Source organism: Chionomys nivalis, chromosome 8, assembly GCF_950005125.1.
Source record: "Chionomys nivalis chromosome 8, mChiNiv1.1, whole genome shotgun sequence".
NCBI lineage: Eukaryota > Metazoa > Chordata > Mammalia > Rodentia > Cricetidae > Chionomys > Chionomys nivalis.
In genome coordinates this window covers 65,756,965-65,780,703 of record NC_080093.1, presented here as the reverse complement: position 1 = coordinate 65,780,703, position 23,739 = coordinate 65,756,965, and the positions used below count along the sequence as shown (strand labels likewise).

The following is a 23,739-nucleotide window of genomic DNA, read 5'->3' as shown; positions in this document are numbered from 1 at the left end:
ACTGATGATGTAGACACGGTCTGCTTCTAGCACTGGTGACAGCCACACAGAAGTTCACAGAGAAAGACAGCAGCTGACAAAGCCAGACAGCTTCCACAAAGCCAATGGGGGCAGATCTGTAGCCCATGTCCCTCTAGACAGGCTGGCTGTCAAAACTTAGCTTTTAGGCACTGGACTGGATTTGAACCTGGAGTTATATTCTGTTACCAGCCCCATGAACAACCAAACCCTAAAATCTCTCATTTTAGACCCTTCCTCTCAAGCATCCCATAGTGAAATGACCTTAATGAGCGAGTGAATAAGACTGTGAAGTCCCCTGTGGTCACAGCAGCTCCCAATCCTCAACTGGGGGTCCACTAGAGTCAATATTTTTTTTTTATCTATCAGCTAATAATCCCATTTCTTTCAGATAGTATTTATTAAAGGAAAAATACAGGATAAAAAGATTGTACTGTGTCTACAGGACAGACAGGGTTTGAGCTTGTCCCTAGCATTCTCACCCCGATAATAAAGCAGGGCTCACACAGTATCTCCCCGCTTTCTGATGAGGAGATTAAGAGGCATTCATGATATTTGCTTCCCCAGCCTTGACTGCACCAACGAGTATTTTGAAATCCTGGATGGCCCTCCATCTTCCACGGAGTCCCTGGGGAAACCCTGCAGCGGGTTCCATATGGCCTTCGCCTCCCACTCCAGCTCGATGACGCTTGTGTACTTCCGAGGCATGAACAACATCGGGAAAAATTTCATGGCTTATTATTATTTTGAAACCAAAGGTAAGCAGATGGCATGGAGTCACAGCTCTGAGTTTTCTGCCGACGTGCTATCATTGGCTCTGTGACCTTGAACAAGCCATTTGACTGATGGTAAATCTGTTGTGAAGCTTCACACAACACGAACAGAGTCCCAAAGAAGTCGTTTCTGATATTACTTTGATTGTCATCCTGGATGGGTGTTTTCAATTGTACAGAGGAAGGGAATATGTTCCCTCTAGGTCATCTAACAGACTCGTACACAACCTATAAGGAATTCAAGATTAATATACTAGACACAATCAGAAGGTAACTTGAATATACTAATTCAAGGTCAATAAAATAATGTGTGTACTAGAATGTGCTACATGGACACATAGATACATATCCAAAAGGGGCATTGGAAAAGACAGGAATGCTATAGGCTGCAAATGCCAAGGAGAACATCAGGGGAGATCAATTTTGGATTTGCCTGTGACATTGCATAGCCCCTTCAGAGAGAAACAGCAAGAGGACTTGAGAACTGAGATCAGTGCTGGAAATGGGGTGCAGTGCATGCTGGGAAGGCAGAAGCTAAGCTGAGGGTCTCTGTTAAAGCACAGTGCACACAAGTTAACAAGATCACTCAAAACAATTGTGAGCTGATGATTACTGATTATTCATTCGCAAGCATTTTAAGCTCCTTGCATGTGTTATGCCTACACAAACGTGTGGATCATCCCTTTTTGCACAGGGGGAAACTGAGGCCTCAGAGGTTCAGTAATTGATTACCTGGGGTTCTGCACTACTCTCCACCTAGAAATACCAGGCAGGTCTCCTAACTGTTTTGTCTAAGATGATGCTAAGAACACCTCCAGGATCTTTAGTATGTGTCAGGCTAATACACTGAGCATATTGGAGACACATACAGTATGACATAGGAGATGATATCAAAGAACGGGTATCATAAATCTCCATAACTGGCATCAAACAACTGTTGACCGTAGCTTTCTTGCTTTTGCAGAGATGACATCGAAGATGCCATATTTGATCAGTGAGTCAATTTTCTTGTAATTACTTCATCATCATCTTTAGCTCATGTTTCTTCCTCTGCCACTACCCCTGACACTTTTTTTTTTCTTCTAAGACAGAGTCTTACTATGTATCCCTGGCTGCCCTGGAACTCACTTAGTAGACCAGGCTGGCCTCAAGCTCACAGAGATCCACCTGCCTCTGTCTCCTGAGCACACCACCATGTCCAGCGTTCCTGATGTTTTTACTGTCAGCCTTGGCTCTAAGGCTCCTATTTCCTAATTCCTAGAACAAGTGCACCACGACAGAGAGATTCTGTCTGCAGGCTTTCTGCATAAATCTAAAGCCTGGTCACACTATGTTACATGTAATCAACCATCAGGTCACTTTACACTGGTAATCATCTATTTGATTTTCTAATTCCTTGCTTTTATTTATTTATTTATTTATTTATTTATTTATTTATTTATTTATTGGTTTTTTTGAGGCAGGGTTTCTCTGGACTTTGGAGCCTGTCCTGGAACTAGCTCTTGTAGACCAGGCTGGTCTCGAACTCACAGAGATCCGCCTGCCTTTGCCTCCCAAGTGCTGGGATTAAAGGCGTGCGCCACCACCGCCCGGCAATTCCTTGCTTTTAGACAAAGATAATAAGATATACTTAATTAGATACTCCACATCTAGAAGTTAACACAGCAAAAAACACATTAGTTACTTTCCTTGTTGGTGTGATACGATCCGTGACAAAAGCCACTTAAGGAAGGAAGGTCCATTTTGTCTCACAGTTCGAGGTACATACAGTCCATCATGGCTGGGAAGGCGTGACAGAGAGAGTGGCTCTAGCTGTAGCAACTGGGGCTCACACTGCATCTGCAATCAGGAAGCAGAGAGATGTGGCTACAGGAGATCGGCACACGGACCCCTTTTCATTCAGTCTTGGACCACGCCCTATAAAAGGCCTACATCTAGAGGGTATCTTCCCAGTCGAGGTAAAGCTCTATGGGAATGACCTCACAGATACTCCCAGAAGTTAGTCTCCTGGAAATGATAAAAATCCAGAGCAGGAATTGATAAAATTAGAAACAAAGAAAACAAAACAAAGAAGCAGTGAATCTAAGAACTGGGTCTTTAAGAGCCAGACTCAACTAACAACAGACCCTTGACTCAGCTAACCCAAAGAAAGGAGTTTATCCAAATTAATAGAATCAGAAATGAACACGGAACCATTATGGCATACGTCAATGAAACTCAGAATAAGAGAATACTTTGTAAAAATCTACTAAGATAAAAAACCTTAGATGAAAACTCCATTAAGATAAATTTATAGAAGGAAGGAACATGCAAAGATTCTTAAGACTGGATGTGGGGGGGGGGTGGACTTTCCACAGGGCAGGGTTCCCTGCCCTCTCTTAAGGAGGGAGGGGGAGGGAGGAGGGGGAGTGAGGGAGCAGGAGGGGAATGGAAAGAAGGGAGGAAGTATAAATTTTTTGAATGGAAAAATAAATTAAAAAGAAAACAAAAGGAAGGAACAAATTTCTATATTCTTCCAAATCACTAAAGTTAAATCAAGAAGAGATCACTAACCTGCAAAGGCCCATAAGAAATAAGGAAATTGGAACAGTAATAAATAATAAAAAAAAAGGCCTCAAAAAAGTTCCCAGATTCCCAGAGAGATTCTACAAAATTGTGTAAGAAGATCTATATTATTCAGTAAACTAGAAACAGAAGGATCACCCCCAGAAGTCCTTCTATGAAGTCAGTGTGGTGGTTGTTCTTTTAGCTCTTTGGGGGGATGCCACTTAGCTCCCTAATAAATACATACACGGAGAATTATTACTTATAAATTCCCAGCCTTAGCCTGGCTTGTTTCTAGCCCACTTTTCTTAAATTATCCCATCTACCTTTTCTGCCTCTGTGCTTTTACCTTTCTCAATTTCTGTAAACCTTTCGTTACTTCATACTCCAGGGCTTGCTGTGGTTGTGTGGTTGGTTGGCTGTGTGGTTGTGTGGCTGGCTGTGTGGTTGTGTGGCTTGCTGTGCGGTTGTGCGGCTGGCCGGCCCCTGGAGTCCTCTTTGTCCTGCTCTTTGATCTTTTCTCCCTAATTTCTTCCCTTTTTTATTCTCTCTGCCTGACATCCCCGCCCATCCTTTCTTCTGCCTACCTATTGGCTGTTCAGCTTTTTATTAGACCAATCAGGTTTTTTTTGACAGGCAAAGTAACACAACTTCGCAGAGTTAAACAAATGTAACATAAAAGAATGCAACACATCCTTGCATAATTAAACAAATGTTCCACAGCATAAACAAATGTAACACACTTTAAAATAATATTCCACAACATTAGTGTTACTCTAATAACAAAACCAGGAAAGAGCATAGCAAAAAAGAAAACTACAGGCCAGAATCCCCAGTGAATATAGATGTAAAGATCCTCAATTAAATACTAGCAAACCAAATAGGGCACATGTCTGAAGAGTCATCCACCATGATAAAGTTGGTTTTGCTCGAGAGGTACAGGATGGTTCAGGACATGTAAATCAGTTGTAAATGTAATCATATAAATGGACTTAGAAACAACATTTCCATGACCTTCTCTCAATAGATGCAGGAAAGACATTTGACACAATTTAGCATGCCCTTGTGATAAAAGTCCCAGAGGCAGTAAGACTGAAAGGAGCCTACCTCGTCATAATAAAGACTATAGATGACAAACTCACAGCCAAATCATCTTAAGTGGAGAAAATCTTAAAGCAATTCCATTAAAATCTGGAATGAGAAAGGGGTGTCCACTATCCCCCATTTCTTGAAGCACTAGCTCAAGAAATAAGACAAGAAAAGGGAATTATAGTGATACAAATGGGAAAAAAGAGGTCTGTTGTCCCTATTTACAGATGACATCAAACATGACATCCCAAACATGCCAACAGAAAAAACTTCTAGAAGTGATCAAGAATTTTAGTGAAGTGACACATACAAAATCAACTTATGGAAACCAGATATATACTTTCTACATACCAATAACAAACATAATGACAGAGAGATCATGGAAATACTCCCATTCATAATAGCTTCTGAAAAATAAAATATTTAGAAATAAAGCAGAGAAGGTGGAAATATCTTCATAAGGAAAATTAAGTTGAAATTAAGACTAACCATCACAAGAAGAAAGTAAAGGTGGGGGTTCCTCCCAGAAAGACATGGTCTATGGATGTCTGCATTTTAGCACAAATTATGCAGTCATATTTTTGGTGAGGAGGCAGAGGGGTATGCCATTGTCAGTTGGCTTCCTTATTTCTGAACAACATAAGATCCCTGTGAATAGAGGATCTGACTTAGGACATTCCTTATTACATAAGTGACAATGTGAAAGAATCATTGTGGATCTGGGTATTTAATGAAGACTGATCTGAGGATCTGCCTTTGGCTTCCTAAATCCTCCCTTCAAGATCTCATCTTGTCTTCACAGCCATCCCCACGGCAGCTTCCAAGATGGTAACGGAGAGACCAAGTAAGTCCCAGAATGTGCCCATTTGAGTACCAAATGTCCTTTTGTCTCAGCATCCATGTTTGTACCTGCTTCATACATGGGTACTACACTGAGCTACACACAGTTCATGTGTTTGCAAATGGACCAATTGACGTGACCCTAGGATGCAAGCCCACTCCAAGCCCCTAGACTATTCTGATTCTCACATTCTGAAACAGCAGGTTGTTTTGTTGTTGTTATTGTTGTTTGGTTTTGCTTTTGTGCCCTTCAGAACTCTCAAATCCTGCACAGCCTACCAATACTTCCAGTGGGAGTCTCTCACTTCTTCCCAAGCCTGACCCAGGTACAGTTCAGCTTACCTCCCATATAATCCACTGATTGACTTTTCTAAAATAGGCAGAAGCTCAGAGCCATCCCATAGGCCATGAACTAGAACAACAGAGAAAAAGGGCACTTCTGAAGTAGGGTGCGGGGGTCGGGGTGGTCTTGAATATTTGAATTTTTTATATTCAGTTCCTTCACAGAAAAGGTTGGCATGCCAACACCCTGCTGCATAACCTTGAGCTATCATAAAAGCGACTCTTGAAAGCATCTCACAAAAATTACCAAGTTTTGCCCAAGTCTCATATTTTTCTGTATTTAGCCCAAACAGTTTGGTGCATGCTTCTCACATAGCAGACAGCAATTAGTGGATTTTGTCTGAGCCAGATGCTATTGACAGTCTTTGTGTTTATCGCATGCCAACTAGGGTTGGCTCTAGTAGGTTTTCTTTATCTAATAGTGTATAGGAGAGGGTAGCTCAACCATCTCATGAAAGGTGTCATCCTCCCAGATGACAGCAGTTACCAGGTCTCTGTCTGCAGGGGACTGGCCAGAGCTGCGGCTGGTGGGTGGCTCCAATCGGTGCTCAGGGCGTGTGGAGATCCTCTACCAGGGAGTCTGGGGCACTGTGTGTGATGACCTGTGGGACCTGAATGAAGCTGAGGTCATCTGCAGACAGCTGGGGTGCGGAAAGGGTGTGTCTGCCCTTGGCAAGGCCTACTTTGGCCCTGGTTCAGGAGATATCTTCCTAGACAACTTTCAGTGTGCTGGGGTGGAGCACTTCCTGGGCCAGTGTGCCCATTCGGACTGGAGAGACCACAACTGTGGCCACCATGAGGATGCTGGTGTCATCTGCTCAGGTATGCTCTCATGGTATTTTCTTCTCGGGTAGTAATTGTGAGCAGTGTGTGCTTTGCTGAAACATGCAGAGACCGTGTCTGAATACAGGAAGGGCTTGGGAGTTGAAATAAAGTGTTTATTAAAGGAGGCAGCCAGCTGCCGGGAGGCCAGGGCAGCAGGAGGCTGACTCTCAGAGTCGCACTGAACTTCCAGACTGCATCTGTGCAATGTCTAAATTTTCAGAGCTCCGTTCTGTTCACTTAGGGAACTAGGGAACTGACTGCTTTCTGGCAGCAAAGATGTTTTTGACAAAGCTCTGGCTTACTACCATCATTCTCCTTAGTTGGAAATTCTCTATGTGTGTGTGTGCACACACATGTGTACGTTAAGTGTGTACATGTGTGTGTGCATGTCCGTGTATGTATGCTCATGTGCGTGTGTGGGCAAGTGTTTATGTATGTGTGCGTGCATGTGTGTGTGTGTGTTTGACTAATTTTAATTGCTTGTGGTATTTTTTAAATGCCCTGATTTACACATGTACCAATACGTAATTATGAGTAAATAGGTTCCCTCTGGAATGTCTACTGATAGCCCTGTCTGATGACGTGCTGCCTTTAAGCAAACAGCGGCAATCCCAGAGGTGACTTGAAAGAATTAGTCGCTGTCATCAGAATGGGGATGCAGTTCACAGAGCTGCCCATGTGGGAATAGTATATCGTACTAATGTCTATGTTATACCAGTGAATACTCACTCCTAGAAGCAGATACTCTTCAGAGCTCAGTCTTTCACATCTGTCATCTTCTTGAAATGCTTTAACAAACTAATACTCCAGAGAGAAGCTTTTTTTTTTTTTGCAGATCTATTGATCAATTTGGTTTTCCTGGTACCATGTTCTTTAAAGCAATGGGCAATATAGTAATAAATTTGTATGACAGTCTGTTTAAGCTTCCTCTTCTGTTATGGAAGCCTGGAGTTTCTCCCAAATGTTGACCTATTTGTTTTTCTTACATACAGATGCTGAAAAACCTCTGTTGGATGTTCCAGGTCAGTGGTGCCTTTAATGGGGACAGTTAAACATCGGCTGCCCTTGACTTTATCCTGTGCTGTTTGACCTTTCACCTCTGAGTTCACTTATTTTTCGAACTACAAAAACTGTTACTAGGAATTTTTTTGTTTTTTTGTTTTTGTTCTTTATTGTTTTTATTGAGCTATACATTTTTCTCTACTCCCCTCTCTTCCTCACCTCTCCCCTTCCACCTTCTCCCCCATGTTTCCAATTTACTCAGGAGATCTTGTCTTCTTCAACTTCCTATGTAGATCCATATATGTCTGTATTAGGGTCCTCTTTGTTGTCTAGTTTCTTTGGGGTTGTGGACTGCAGGCTGGTTTCTCTTTGCTTATGTCTAAAAGTCACTTATAAGTGAATACATATTATATTTGTCTTTCTGGGTCTGGGTTAGCTCACTTAATATGATTTTTTCTAGATCTATCCATTTACCTGAAAATTTCAAGATGTCATTATAAATTTAAAGATGTGATACTACATTGTGTAAATGTACCACATTTTCCTTCTGTGTTGTTTCCAGGTTTTGGCTATCACAAACAATGCTGCTATGAACATAGTTGAGCAAATATCCTTGTGGTATGGTTGATTATCTTTTTGGTTTATACCCAACAGCCGGATTGCTGAGTCTTGAGGTAGATTGTTTCCTAGTTTTCTGAGAAATCACCATACTGATTTCCAAAGCGGTTGTGCAAGTTTGCACTCCCACCAGCAATGGAGGAGTGTTCTCCTTGCCCCACAACCTCTCCAGCATAAGCTGTCATCAGTGTTTTTGATCTTGGCCATTCTTACAGATATGAGATGGAATCTCAGAGTTGTTTTGATTTGCATTTCTCTGAGGCCTAAGGATGTTGAGCATTTCCTTAAGTGCCTTTCAGCCATTTTAGATTCCTCTGTTGAGAGTTCTCTGTTTAGGTCTGGACCCTATTTTTTTTATTGTCTTTCTTTGTTCTTTTGATTACCAATTTCTTGAGCTTTTGTATATTTTGGAGATCAGACCTCTGTCTGTTGTGGGGTTGGTTAAGATCTTTTCATATTCTGTAAGCTGTCATTTTGTCTTGTTGACCGTGTCCTTTGCTTTACGGAAGCTTCTCAGTTTCAGGAGGTCCCATTTATTAATTGTTTCTCTCAGTGTCTGTGCTGCTGGGGTTATATTTGGGAAGTAGTCTCCTGTGCCAATGCATTCAAGTGTACTTCCCACTTTCTCTTCTATGAGGTTCAGTGTGGTTGGTTTTATGTTGAGGTCTTTAATCCATTTGGACTTGAGTTGTGTGCATGATGATAAATATGGATTTATTTTCATTCTTCTATGTGTTGATAGTGAGTTATGACAGCACCATTTGTTGAATATGCTTTTTTCATTTTATATATTTAAACTCTTTGCCAAAAATCAGGTGTAGTAGGTGTGTAGATTAATATACGGATCATCAATTCTATTCCATTGGTCCTCCTATCTGTTTTTATGGCAATACCAGGCTGTTTTCATTATTATAGCTCTATAGTAAGAGTTTGAAGTCAGGGATTGTAATGCCTCCACATATTCTTTTGTTGTACAGTATTATTTTGGCTATCTTGGTTTTTTTTTTTTTTTTTTTTTTGTCTTTCCATATGAAGTTGAGTATTGTTCTTTCGATGTTTGTAAAGAATTTTGCTGGGTATTGCATTGAATCTGTAGATTACTTTGGATAAGTTTGCCATTTTTACTATGTTAATTCTGCCTACCCAAGAACATGGGAGATCTTTACATTTTCTGGTATCTTCTTTGATTTCTTTCTTTAAAGATTTAAAGTTCTTGTCATACAAGTCTTCCACTTGTTTGGTTAGAGTTACTCCAAGATATTTTATGCTATTTGTGGCTATTGTGAAGGGTGTTGATTCTCTGATTTCTTCCCCAGCTCTTTTATCATCTGTGTATAAGAGGGCTACTGATTTTTTGAGTTACTCTTGTATCCTGCTACATTACTGAAGGTGCTTATGAGTTGTAGGAGTTAACTGGCAGAATTTTGGGATCACTTATGTAAACTATCATATTGCCTGCAAACAGTGAGAGTTTGACTTATTCTTTTCTTCTTTGTATCCCTTTTTGTTATCTTACTGCTCTACCACTTCACCTATTATATTGAATAGATATGGAGAGAGTGGACAACCTTGTCTTGTTCCTGATTTCAGTGGGATCACTTTGAGTTTCTCTCCATTTAGTTTGATATTGGCTGTTGCTTGCTATATATTGCCTTTATTATGTTTAAGTATGTTCCTTGTATCCCTGTTCTCTCTAAGACTTTTATAATGAAGGGATGTTGAATTTTGTCAAAGTCTTTTTCAGTATCTAATGTGATATGTGTCTTTTTTTCTTTCAGTTTGTTTATATGGTGGATTACATTGACAGATTTTCATATTTTGAATCATCCCTGCATCTCTGGGATGAAGCCTACTTGATCATGGTGGATGGTTTTCCTGATGTTTTGTGTGTGTATGTATGTGTGATCATGTGTGTATCCACCATTTTATGTTTTTGCATACCCTTTGCAAAACATCCACTCACATATCACATGACAAATGGGCTACATATTTGCCCATTTTCGTCACTGTCGTAGCACCAGGAGAAGAGATGCATGCAGAAGTGACATAGTTCCTTAGGGCTTCTTGCCTGTGCTCTTCTCTCTGGTCCAAAGTACCTTCCTTGGATCTTCCACTAACGTTTTTAAGAGTTCTCTCCCAGAATCTTCCTCTCTGTCATTTCCTCTAATATCCGGTCTTCCTCTTTGCTGTATTATCATAGTGTAGAATAATGCATTATACTGATGTATATATTTTACTAGTGAGTAGACTGAGGCTCCCAGAGGGTCTATGTCTGTACCATCAGTGGATAGTATGGGAAACAAAATACTTTGTTAAAACAAAATTTGCTACAACCCCAACAAACTGCAATTCAGAAACCAATGGTAAACATAAGGATCCATGCCTGAGACCCCATCCTAACCATCCTCTAAAGCTGGTACTGTTGGACTCCAGGTGAGGGCATGGGGGTGGAGACTCACACCACATCTCTGTCTACAGGAGACTGGCCAGAACTTCGCCTGGTGGGTGGCTCCAGCCGGTGCTCAGGACGAGTGGAGGTCCTTCACCAGGGAGTCTGGGGCACTGTGTGTGATGACTTGTGGGGTTCAAATGAAGCTGAGGTTGTGTGCCGCCAGCTAGAGTGTGGTCAGGCTATTTCTAGTCTCGGTGAGGCCTACTTTGGCCCAGGCTCAGGAGACATCTTCCTGGACAACCTTCAGTGTTCTGGGATGGAGCATTACCTTGGCCAGTGTCCACATTCGGGATGGTCAGAACATAACTGTGGCCACCATGAAGATGCTGGTGTTATTTGCTCAGGTATTCATCTTATTCCTGTGCATCTGAAGACATTTGAAACTATCTTTGCTGGGTGGCATTTTTCATTCATTCATTTGATTCTTTAAGCAGCCCTTCAGGTCTAGGCCCTGGGTCAGATACCTATCCGGTCATGAGTGGCACATGATGGCATGTAGGAAGGCCATGATATCTACAGGCATCTCTTTGGGGCATTACAGCAAAGCTTTCAGGGCACCTCTACTAAGAAACTATTGCTGAGTAGATTTGGAAAGGAACTTGGGAGTCTGTGCTTTAACAAGAGTCCCAGGAACTCTGCATAGGAGTACCAAAAATAACCCAACCCTGCCCACCATGAAACACAGCTGACCCAATGCCTGTGCTAAGTTCTCTAAGCAAAGGACTTCCCTTGATGAGAATGCCCGATTGATATTTTGTTTTGTTTTGTTTTGGTTTTTCAATACAGGGTTTCTCTGTAGCCTTGGAGCCTGTCCTGGAACTAGCTCTTGTAGACCAGGCTGGCCTCAAACTCACAGAGATATGCCTGCCTCTGCCTTCCAAGTGCTGGAATTAAAGGCATGCACCACTACCCCAACTGACCATTTTACTAGCTGGTTTCTGCACCCAGAAAGGTCATGAGCCTGTCCCTTTTATTCACTATCCACTTCTTGTCACCTCTCCCTTTGAATTCATCAAAGAGAGTGACCTGTTGCTTTTCTTTGTGTGTACAGATTCAGATGGCCCCCCTCCACCCATGCCACCAGGTATGTCCAGTGCCCTCCTAATTGAAGGAACTTCCCATTCAGGAAGAAAACCCATGATAACAGTCCTAAACATTTTTTTTAATGTTAAGAGTAAGGCATTTCTCTGAGCTCTTTATACGTGTACATTGCTTAACTCATGATGGATATGTGTCCCAGAAAGCCCACTGTAAAAACATCACATGTCAAAGAATGCACTTCATACACCTAAGCTACTGAATTTCCTGGCTCAGCAACAGCACACTGAGAGCACCTGCTGTGTATCCTCACTATCTGTGGTTGCCTGGGAGTTCACTGCTGTGGTCCAGCATCTCAAGGGAGGATCATCCCCACATATGAGCCCAGGAAAAGACCCAAGTTAAAAATTTGAAGGACAGGTTCTCCTGCATGGAAATCCATAGGTCAAATCTTTATAAGTCAGGGACTCACTTCAACTCCTTTAATTCCCCTTAGGAAGATATTTTGAGTATTTATATAAACAAACACCTAGGAAGTCAGCAGGGAACTCTTGGATAGCCAGGGGACTTGGGTCAACTGTCAGTGCACTTGACCTCCAATCTCATTTGTCATACCAACATTGTCCCAGTAGACACCCAGATCAGACAAGGCTATAGCAAAGTTGGTGAGACAGTTTGCTCTGGCTACTTCTCATCACCAAGACAATTCTTTAACCCACCCCCCATGCTATGTTTTCATGAGAAATATTTAAGGAAGATTAAGCAATTTTGATTATTAGGTAGATTAACGGAGAACCAAGTTTTTAAAAAAAAAAAAAATATATATATATATATATATATATATATATAAATAATCAGTTATTAGAAAATTCAGACTAGTGGATAATTATAAATTTTGGAATGACACTGGAAGTGAATGAAAACATACTTTTTATTCATTGCAACATCCAACATCTGCCCAAAACATTGGTAGATATGATGCAAGGGCCCCTGATATGTGAATTATTTACTCCCCATGGTTGAGGATAAGGGAGATCCAAAGCCTGCCCATAGTAACTCTACTGGGGATAGCTTTAAGAATGGGTCCTCTTCCTTTTCCTGTGCTTCCAGGACCTCTTCACAATGTCTCTCCAGCAGAGTGGTCAGACATCTTGTAATACTTAGCTTGAAGAAAGACTGGGACTTCCCCTTTAATGTACCTGGAATGTCCCCGTCAGCTGCGGAGAGCACATAAGCCACAGGGCATTGACAGAAGCACCTCTCATGGCATTTACCTGGAGAAGATTTTGATGCAGGCTGGGTGTCCTGAGACAAGGTCAGCTTATGTGTTGGGGTCGTGATTGAGAGAAGTGCTTAAAGTTTAAAGCCAAAAGGCAATGGTTAAGTTCAAGAATAGTGGATTTTTTAAAATTTCTCAGACTGGAGGACTGAACCCAGGACCTTGTACTTGCTAGGCAAGCACTCTACCATCGTGCTAAATCCCCAGCTCCAACAGTAGCTATATGCACGAGGGCTTGTCTATAGATTGCTCGCTTCATGTAAATTGTATGGGTGATAAAGAAATGAAAGAGTCACCTGGTTTTCCATTGCTGTCCCAAAATTTAGTGTTTTAAAACAAACAGATACATGCCATGGTTTTGTGGGTCAGGAATTGGAGCAGGGCTCAACTTGGGGTTCTTATGCTCCTCAGAGTATCAAGCTGGGGTCTCCATGTCATTTACCTGAATGCTGGTTTGGAGAGCTCAAGATATCTTCACTTACACGATTTGTGCCTTTGTGGGTGCAGCTGGAAAGATGGATCCTTTTCCCTTCCAGGAAGTCTCAGGGCCTCTACATTAGTCTCTTTAGTATGACGATGTGAGGCTGTCTGAGTAATCAGCATTCTCTAAACAGGAATTTTTTTTTTTTTTTTTTTTGGTTTTTCAAGACAGGGTTTCTCTGTGGTTTTGGAGCCTGTCCTGGAACTAGCTCTGTAGACCAGGTTGGTCTCGAACTCACAGAGATCCGCCTGCCTCTGCCTCCCAAGTGCTGGGATTAAAGGCGTGCGCCACCACCGCCCAGCAACAGGAAGTAGATATCAATAGTTCCTTAAGACATTGCATAGCTTCTGCTATATCCTATTCTTCAAATCAGTTGTAGAGTTTGAACAAAGGAGGGAGCTTGATGGTGGTAGGAGGAGTGTCCAAGTACTGTGTGGTTTTGATCAACCATAGAATCATAGAATCATAGAGAACGTTCACTCAGCAGCTTCAGACTCTTCTAAGTTTGCACCAAATACATTGATGTCTCCAAAGAAACCCTTCTCCATGCACTAAACTGTAAATGAGACCAAAGATTTCCCCCTGGATGTCATTTTTATCTTCTTTTTCCCCTTCCAGGTCCTCCTCCAGCTTCTCGGGATCCAACAACAGGTAGTCATTTCTTTGCTTGAAATGGTTAACTCCATGTCAGCAGACTCCAGGCAATGTCCATGGATGTAGCTCAAAAGAGCCCCTGGCATCTGTGGGGGAGGGGCTTGCTCCTCTGCTTCCACTCTGTAGATACTGTTTATTAGGAGGACCACGTGAGAAAAGATGGCTGTGGGTCTTCCAAAGACAAAGTAGATACGAGGTCAACAAGATGGCAGAATGTAGTTCTACAGTCCATCAGACTCCTACTCAGCCTGTCTTGTTTGGGCACATCCTAGGGGATGCTCGTAGACACCTGGTTTTCCTCTCTTGCCACATGTGTGTCTTGGCTCTGTTGTAACCTACAGATGTGATGAATGGAGTATGGAATGGTCAGTGACACCTGTCATCATACTTGAGGGTTACAGACAGGAGGTTTTTTCAGTTCAAGGCCACCCTTGGCTATATCATGAGACATTGTCACCACAAGAGACTGGGGCATTGGTTCTGTGGTAGAGAGCACTGCACAACACCCTGGATTTGATCCCAGTTTTCTCCCACCCCACAATGTGGTTGGTGACAGAAATGTAGGGTTTCTGGGAGCATGCACCCAGCATCCATCTTAGACAAGATTAGGAACCTGTGAAACCCTGGGAGGATTACAAGATGGTCATGGAGGTGAAAAGAAGGGAAATTGAGAAACTCAATAATAGGTATAAGATCAATGAAGTACATTGTGTTGTCAAGATCCTCCAAAGTATCTTGATAATTTTAAGTTATCTACTGCTTTAAATGGTATTCTGCCTTGTATACCTGTGTAGAGCTGTATCTATTCATGCTAGAATGAAAAAAAAATGATGAAGGAAGAACCAGACCTTTGTTTTCTTGTTTAACTTTTATAAATCCCCAATTATTCAAGTTCCAGTCTGAATACACTGAGTTACAGGGAACAAACACGATCCAGCGAAGTGACGACAGTGTACTGAGACAAGGTCCCAGTCATAAGCTCCCAACTCCGCCCAATGTCCCTTCCGCTTCCTGCGTCATCAGACTCTATGGTTGTTCTGCAGCCTCTTACTCCAAAACCTCTTCAAAGTGTACCTCTTACACATGACAGACAGCCTATCTCTCTGTCCCTCCTCCTGCCTTGACTCTCATAGTGTATGCAGATCCTCAACCTCCTCCCAGAAAACAAAGATTCTGTCTGTTTTGGAAAGGAGAGATGCAGTAAGCAGAGGATGGATGCCAATTCCTTGCAGATGGTGGAAGCAGAAGGAAAGACGGAATTCTTACACAGTGATGCTTTCGAGTCATCGGGATTAGATCAAATGGCTTCCTAAGAGATGCTAAGCTAAATACCAGTTCACCCAGGCCAACTGCCACCTGACCACACTTGACCTTTCTGGCTTGACCACGCTGACTATGAGCTGGTCATTTCTAAGATCACTCAGTGACACCATGTGGCTGCAACCTGACATCCTTTTTTATGTTCTAGGAGGAAGCAACTCTTGTGGAGGGGTCATTTCCAGTCTCTCCGGCTCATTTTCCAGTCCAGGATACCCAGAAAACTATCCAACAGACATCCAATGTGTTTGGGAGATCCATGTGGAGAAAAACTTCCGCATAGAACTCATGATTCCAAATTTGAAGTAAGAAGCTAGTTTTGAAAGAGAAAGTTCAAATTGAGTAAGAATATCAGTTCGTTGACTGTGGCAAAGACATTTCCTTGAGCAAGAAGAAAACATAGGAGTAAAACCCACTACAGTGTCTCCAAGTTCAAGTCTGAGTTATTTTTGTAGTGGTATCCAGAAGGTCTCTTCTAGCTAGAAATATGCAGCAAATAATTTGTCAACACATTTCACACATCACTGACTTGATAGTATGCCTTTTGATTTTTTTTTTCTAAAAATACTTCCTAAATTCTCAAAACCTTTGACCTTATACACTAGGCACCAATATATGTCTTTCAGGATAGTATCTTAGCTCATCTATATTTTATACAAAAGTTAAGAGATTTTTCCTAAGACATGTGCTAGTCAGCTATTCCAGGCTTGGGCTCTGCATTTTCTAAGTGTTCCCCCAAAGTGAAAGGAAACAGAAGAGCTAGTGCCTCACCTCTGACAGAAAGAGAACAGGTTCCATAGTCACTGCCACATCTCCATCACCGTGACATAAAGTGACAGCTGACATTTTAGAACACTGACTGTGTCCAGACCACGAGCTGCATGCTTCTTCTATGTGTTTGTGCACATGCATACACCTATGGGCATGTGGAAGTCAAAGGTCATTTCAGGTGTCCTGTCTCAGGCACTGTCCACATTGTTCTTCAAGGGAGGGTCTCTCATTGGTGTTGAACTCTTGGAGTGGGCTAAGTCACCACAGCCCGAATTTCCTTATGGGTTCTGGGGATTAAAGTCAGGTCTTTCATGTTTTTTGACAAGCACTTTACCAACTGAGCTATCTCTACAGCCCCTGGGCTAGATGCCTCTAGGCTTTGTCATGCTCCAGCCTCATGATAGCCTACAGATGCCTTGTCATCCTCATTGGAGAAGAGGAAAATGAGATCATGGAGGGGAACTAACTTGCCCATTGATACAAACACAGGTCCGACTGATGTCGAAGCCCCCATTCCTCACAAACAGTTGTCTCCCAGCAAAACCTTCACAAGGCCTTTCTTCTCTCACATGGCTCATACAGTACTGCAATAGAGCAAGACCATGAGGTTCCATGCTAAGCCAGCCCCAGCCAGACACTGGATCATGGTTCAGTCATGACTGTGTCAAGGCTGTCAATTCAGACTTGTTTTAAACCCAAGGAAACAGCAATCACAAATTCCTAAGCCATATTATCTTGGTGGCTGTTCAGAATCACAATGATTTTAAAACTCATGACGAGGTTGTAAAATAAACTTCATATACTTCTCCAGGCGAAGAAAATAGAGCCCTGATGAAGCCCTTTGGGAAAGCTAAGGAATACTTCATATTCTAGGCTGTCACAGATTGGGGTGTTGATACGGAGGATCTTGGTACTAGGCCACTAATTCCCAGCTTTTGTTCCCCCAGCCTGGAAGATATCCTTGGATGTCCCTATGACTCAATTGAGATCTTCGATGGCCCCAGAATTGCGTCACTGTCCATGGGGAAGTTCTGTGCCCCGTCAGCTGTGGTATTTTTCTCCTCCTCAGACATCTTGACAGTGGTGTTCCGAAGTGATTATATGACAACAAACACTGGCTTTTATGCTTTTTTCAATGCAATTTCACAAGATGGAAGGAGGTCAGGTAGGAAGAGTCAGGTATCTTCGGGGATATAATAGAGATCAACTTCTTACTCGACTCTCCTCTTACAGAGACCTGGTTCTGTTTCACACACACACACACACACACACACACACACACACACGCATATCTCCCCTGCTTCACGAAGGGCTAGATTTTCTCACCATGGGGGCCAGGTAGCAAGTGAAATGTGGACACTTGACACCCCTGGAGATTCCACTTCCCTCTACCTGTTGACCCAGAATGCCCTAAATCATAGACTCACCCCAACTAGAGGCTTCGAGACTCCTTTTAGCCCTGGCCTTATAGCCAGTCATTCCAGAGCTAGCTTCAGTTTGTATCCTGCAAGGAACACTGCCTACCAGTTGTGGGATTTTTTTTTTGATGTTCAGGTTTCCCATGCGGGAACCCCAATAATTCTTTGAGGCTGCCAGAAAACCAAATAATTAGTAAGTTCCTGTCTGAAGTTTGGTGTGTTTGTCCCTGAGAAAAGAAATTCCTTTCTGGGTATGTTCTATGTGTCTTATATGTGTGCTCTCACCAATTCACCCCAAGGGCCTCTGGGATAAACTCTTGCTAGATTCCTTACTTTACAAAGGAAGAAACAGCTCAGAGAGAGGAAGGGATTGCCAAGGAGGGGGCAGCAGCAGAATGAGATTTTACCCCAGTTTCTGTCTTACTCTTTCACCTTTGGGTTTCATATGGAATCAAGACAACCACACAAGGGTTTGTGCTTGCATTTGCCTTGGTCATGGCACAGCCTGTAGGAGCCACTTCCTACATAAACCTCCCCATGCTCAAAAGTGAACTCTTCTTCCATTTAGAAGACAGACTAGTGCTGCGGCTGGCAGGCAGCTCCGGACAGTGCTCGGGACGTGTGGAGGTCCTCCATCAGGGGGCCTGGGGCACTGTGTGTGATGACTTGTGGGACCTGAATGAAGCTGAGGTCGTCTGCAGACAACTAGGGTGTGGCCATGCCATCGCTGCTCCTGGAAGTGCCTATTTTGGCCCAGGCTCGGGAAACATCCTCCTGGACAACATTCAGTGCTCAGGAAAGGAGAACCACTTTGGCCAATGCCCCAGCTCTGCCTGGTTAGACCACAATTGTGGCCACCATGAAGATGCTGGTGTTATCTGCTCAGGTACTGTGCCTCCCATAATAAGTTCCTTAGCCATGAGCAGAATAGGGATGTGACTCTATTGAAAACGGCCATACTGGTTACTTTTCTCATAGCTGTAAACTAAATTCCAGACAAAAACAACTTATAAATGGAAGAGTTTGTTTTGACTTGTAGCTCAGATACAGTCTACTCTGCCAGAGAATCATGAAAGACGGAGTTTGAGAGAGCTAGTCATATTTTATTGAAGCGAGGAAGCAGAGAAAGGTGAATGCTGGCACTGAACTTCCTTCTTTTCATGCAGTCTGAGACCACATTTAGAGTGGGGGTTTCCACCTCAGCAAACTGAATCTAGAAACTTCTTAAACAAGCCCAGAGGTTTGTCTCCTAGGTCATTCTAGAACCGGTAAATTGGTAGGAGCAAGGTAGACAGGGAATGTTGAGTCTGACTATTGTGGAGACAGACGCCCAGGCACACTGGTTAGCTTTTCCTATTGTCTGACTGTTGTGGAGACAGATGCCCAGGCACACTGGTTAGCTTTTCCTATCGTCTGCAACTTCCCCAGAGGTGAAGCCGCTTTCCCAGGAAAAAGCTTGCTTATATAGCATGAAGCCTGTCTGCTTGAGACATGTCCACATTAGAAAAACTAATATTTGTCTCCACGGAATTTATTTTAAAATCCCTGAATTCATTTGTTTCCTGTTTGTGCAGATGCAGCGGTGACTCCTCCACCCTCAGGTAAGTCCAGCACTGTAAATTCCATCTCCAGGCTGAGAACTCTGTGTCCTCACCTATACACTGGTGGACAGTGACCAGAGCAGTGATTTCCGATTCTGTCTGCACATTGGTGCCTCTGCTGTTCCTCAGACTGGTCACATCAGAACCTTGAGGGCCACTCCTAGTCACCAGCAATAGTCAAGCTCCCATGTGATTCTGACGTGCAGCAAAGATTAAAAACAACAACAACAACAATAGTATTTCTTTACATTCCCTGCACATTAATGCCCTGTGAGTTGTGTAGCTGGAAAAGATGTACGTGTGTGTGTGTGTGTGTGTGTGTGTATGGACACTTCTAGGCCATGAAACATAAAGTAGGGGTGATGAGAGGGGAGGATGGGTTTTTAAAGGAGGCATGAAATAGAGAGGGTAGTGGAACTTGTGTAATAGGAGCACAGAAGTGGGAAGTAACTGAAGAAAGGAAGAGAACTAAGAACAAGTGGGGGATGAGGAAGCACAGCTTGGGAAGGATATGGACAAAGGCTGAGTACAATGATGCACATGCATGGAGATGCCACGACACAGCCCATACCCTGCATTCTTCCCCCTCCCCAAGTAGTCATAAAATAAAACAGCAGCTCAGACAAGAACTGGCTGTGACATTTTCCAAATGGAACTAGGTCCCAGACCATCCTCTCTGGTGGCAGAGCAAGGGAGGGCAGGAGGATGAAGGATAAGGAAGTCACTGTGGCTGAGGAGAGAACTTAAATGGGAGGAGAGAGAAGGGGACACAGGGACATGGGTCAGGAAGTGCAAGCATGCAGGAAAAGTAAGATGCATTCACTAGCAAACCCTCCCCCTGGGGTGAGAGCACAACAATGCTAAGAAAGTAGACCATCCGAGACTGCTCTGTGGACCTTCTGACTTAACTAATGCACAAGGCAAAACTTCTAGTCACCTGCTCAATGCCAGTGTACTGCAGTGACCATCACCAAAGCTCTGGATTCCTTCTAGATCCAGCACTTGTGTGCTCCTGCCTCTTGCTTCATTATGTTTCTCTGGAATGGGTTCTCACCTGTCTTCAACCCTGACTTGAGCTCCTGAGACTTTACCTCACTTCTTCCCAATCCTACTGGGTGATTGTGGCTACTGTCTACCTCCTGTGAAGGCCTGAAGACCAGCCAAATATCAAAGTTGGGAGTGTATCTTATGGTGTTTGGGGGCACAGCAAGGTTTCTGGGCTGGCAAGATCATAGCACATCTAGTGGTAACTTGGTAGAGGTCTCTTGACAATCTGACCCAAGTCCAGATTATATTCCATAGTGAAATGATGGCGGAGTCAGCATTTGGGTAGCTTGATATCTCCTCTGCCAACAAAATTAGTCCAAAACGCTTCAGATAAGCCTCAGGAAGATTCTTAGGACAAGAGCAAAAAAGTGCAATATTTGTGAAAACATCGTAAGAATAATCTCTAGCTCAGTTGTTAATCTGAAACCTCTTGAGCTGGGCTTCCACAGCCCACATTGCTCTCAGCACTGCTGTCTTCCAAGCTCCTACTAGGATAGGCTATTAAGTCCCACTTACAACATTCAACCACTTTTTCAGTCCTAAGTTTCAACATCTTTCATATTTCTATACAAAACCAGCATGGTCAGGCCTGTCACAGCAATACCCCATTCCCTTGTACCAACTTCTATCTTAGTTTCTGTTCTGCTGTGAAGAGACACCATGACTCAGGCAACTTGCAGAAGAAAGGGTTTATTGGGCTACACTTTCAGAGGGTGAGTCCATAAGGACAACCATAGTGGGGAATATGGAGGCAGGCAGGCAAGGTATGACACTGGAGCAGTAACTGAGAACTTATATGTGATCCACAAGTTGGAGAGTGAGAGAGAGAGAGAGAGAGAGAGAGAGAGAGAGAGAGAGAGAGAGAGAGAGAGAGAGAGAGAACTGAAAAGAATTGAAAATGATGTGGGCTTTTAAAACCTCAAAGCCCATCCCCACCTCTTCTAACAAGACCACACCTCCTAATCCTTCCTACATAGTTCCACTAACTGCAGATCAAGCGTTTGAATAAATGAGCCTATGGAGGCCAATTTCATTCAAATCATCACAAAACTCAAAGACCATCAGTGTCTAAACAGAACCCAATAAACATATGGACAAAACATAGCTGTACCTGCCTAGGCACAAACAATTACGAGATTCTTTAGATTAGAAAAAAGTGTTCTATTGATATCCAACAACCCTCTTGACAAAGGACCAAGAATGAGGGGCAAGTTGCTAGCATCCATCATTGCTGAACTTCACATCAGACCTGACCAAAGAGGGAGACCAGGGGTTAAGGGAGTTCTTGAACCATCTGACCTGTTTGTTTCCAACTCCTCCACTAAGCTCTTCATGTAAAACTCATGTACCGGAATTCCATGGGACAAACTTTCAAAACTTCTTGCCTTTGGCCTACCATTTGATAGACACTTATAGAACAGAATATTGAAATATAAAGTATCTAAAAATCAAAGCTAACAGGACACCTGCTGGGAGAAGGATGCAAGTTTGAGTATGCAGCGGCAGTCCCCAGTGATGTTCCTCCTCCCTCAACAGAACCCTTATCCAGCCTACCCATCCCCATATTGACTATAAGGATTCTGAGTTGTGGCCTCCTGATTTTTGGTGCTCGAAGCTTTACACAGTATATGTTTAAAAAGACAGAGGCGCTTCAGTCAGGTGAACCTAGTACTCAGGAGAACAGACATCATGTCTGTGATGACCTGATTTCATGGGTGTTGTCTATGATTTTTGTTCTGGTGACTCTACAGAAAGAAGGGGAACTCTATCCAAGATTAAGGTGGAAAGAGAAATGAGTGTCTCCAAAATATTTGTTAAAAGTTGACAGTAATAATATGTGTGTTCATTGGCATTTAAATATAAAATGACTATATAATGCTGACTCTATTCTGGTTTTCTTTGGTTTGAATTTTTTTTGAAACTTCCATTTATCAATTCCACATACCACAAGGATATCTTGCTTGAAATTATGACCTTTAACATGCAAACTTCAATGGCCTTGTGATAACTCATACAAACAGTATTGACGTCTGCCTGTTCTGTTTGACATGAGGGGAAGGAATGGTGGGATAAAGCCCTCACAAGCAGCTATATTGTCCCCACTTGAGTTGAGCTGGCTTTCATGTGTGAGTCTAAAAAGACCATTAAATAATTATATACATAGTTTAGGGGACTGGAAATAGCTCACTTGGTAGTGTTTGCAAATACAAGGACCTAAGTATTAGCCTCAGAACCCCCCCCCCCACACACACACACAAAACAGGCATAGTGCTGTATGCTTATAATACCAACATTGGAGAGGTGATGATGGGTAGATTCTTGGGATTCTTGAGATTCACTGGCAAGCCAGTGAGGTTAATCAGTGAGTTCTAGGTCAATGAGGACCCTGTCTCAAAAAAAAACCAAGGTGGGCAGCAGCTGAGCACAATACAAGGCTAGCCACTGTCCACCTATTCACACATGTGTACATGTACCTGCACAAACATAAAATGTAGCGTAAATGTTACCACATGCCCCATTATACACACACACAAATAGACACACACACACACACAACACACGTCTCATTCTCAGTTTTAGAGTCCAGCTTGCCAATCGTCTATATTTTATTCTCCTACATCCGCTCTTAGATCTATACCTACTTGTACCAGCCAAACTATGACTATCCAGACCAGCCAAATCTCTTCCCATTTTATGATGTCCAGTGTAGAATTTGATGTCATTCTGAATTCTGCATCTAGGAAAATGCCAAGTGCGTTCCTGAAGATGCCAACCACAAGTCTCTCATCTGCTTTCTCAGAAGGAAGTAACTCCTGTGGAGGAGTCATTTCAAGTCTTTCGGGATCCTTCTCCAGTCCTTGGTACCCTACGAACTACCCCACTGACACGGAGTGCATCTGGGAGATACATGTGGCTGAGAAGTTCAACATTGAGCTAACAATCCCCAGCCTGAAGTAAGCAGCTTTGCCTTTCTCTACTCAATGGCTGGACCAGATTTGAATCTGTGATTACCCAAATGTAATGCCTTTCCATGGTGGGAAAATCCTTCCACGTCTTAGGGGACCATTGATAGTCTTTACTGGGTTGTCTTTTTGTTGAATATCCCAGAGAATCCTATTCATTGAGGTAATACCCATGAACACCCAGACATGGAGACATGGGTGGTCCACACCTGGAGACCTTGCTCCTGCTCCATCACGTAGAAGTTTCTTCTTTCTGCAAGATGCATATCTGGTCTTCCTCATTCTCATTGTCTGGTCGTCCTTTTTCAGACACTACATGAAGTAAGTCAGTAGCTTTTCCCTCCAAGAATTTCTGTCAGCTCTCCATGAGGAAATTTTCTCCAACAAATTGAAGGGTTTTATTCATTTATCCCATCAAGTACCTTGTGCTCCCTGCTTCTTACGCCAACCATCATACATTTGAAAGCAATCCTATTTAAGGTATATTTACATGTAAATATTTACATGCATACATTTTATATATCATATACACAGTTGTCCCTTGCTGTTCACAGATCGGCTCCAAGATCCCCCTCAGCTACCACAGAAGTCTAAATCTTTTATATAAAATATTATAGAATTTGGATATAATCCTTGTAAAAATTTTCCCGTGTACTTTAAATCATCT

At 42.7% G+C, this 23,739-nt stretch overlaps 1 protein-coding gene across 1 annotated transcript in view; it reads left to right on the top strand.

Moving 5' to 3' along the window:
- Positions 1-23,739, top strand: part of LOC130879898 (deleted in malignant brain tumors 1 protein-like) — a 112,237-nt gene that overhangs the window by 38,513 nt on the left and 49,985 nt on the right. The window contains exons 10-22 of the mRNA XM_057778724.1: positions 586-776; positions 1,756-1,785; positions 5,227-5,268; positions 6,111-6,428; positions 7,424-7,453; positions 10,530-10,847; positions 11,555-11,587; positions 13,920-13,952; positions 15,424-15,577; positions 16,991-17,208; positions 18,030-18,347; positions 19,036-19,062; positions 22,910-23,063. Coding sequence (XP_057634707.1) covers positions 586-776; positions 1,756-1,785; positions 5,227-5,268; positions 6,111-6,428; positions 7,424-7,453; positions 10,530-10,847; positions 11,555-11,587; positions 13,920-13,952; positions 15,424-15,577; positions 16,991-17,208; positions 18,030-18,347; positions 19,036-19,062; positions 22,910-23,063 — 1,866 coding nt within the window. The remainder of the gene's footprint in view (positions 1-585; positions 777-1,755; positions 1,786-5,226; positions 5,269-6,110; positions 6,429-7,423; positions 7,454-10,529; positions 10,848-11,554; positions 11,588-13,919; positions 13,953-15,423; positions 15,578-16,990; positions 17,209-18,029; positions 18,348-19,035; positions 19,063-22,909; positions 23,064-23,739) is intronic.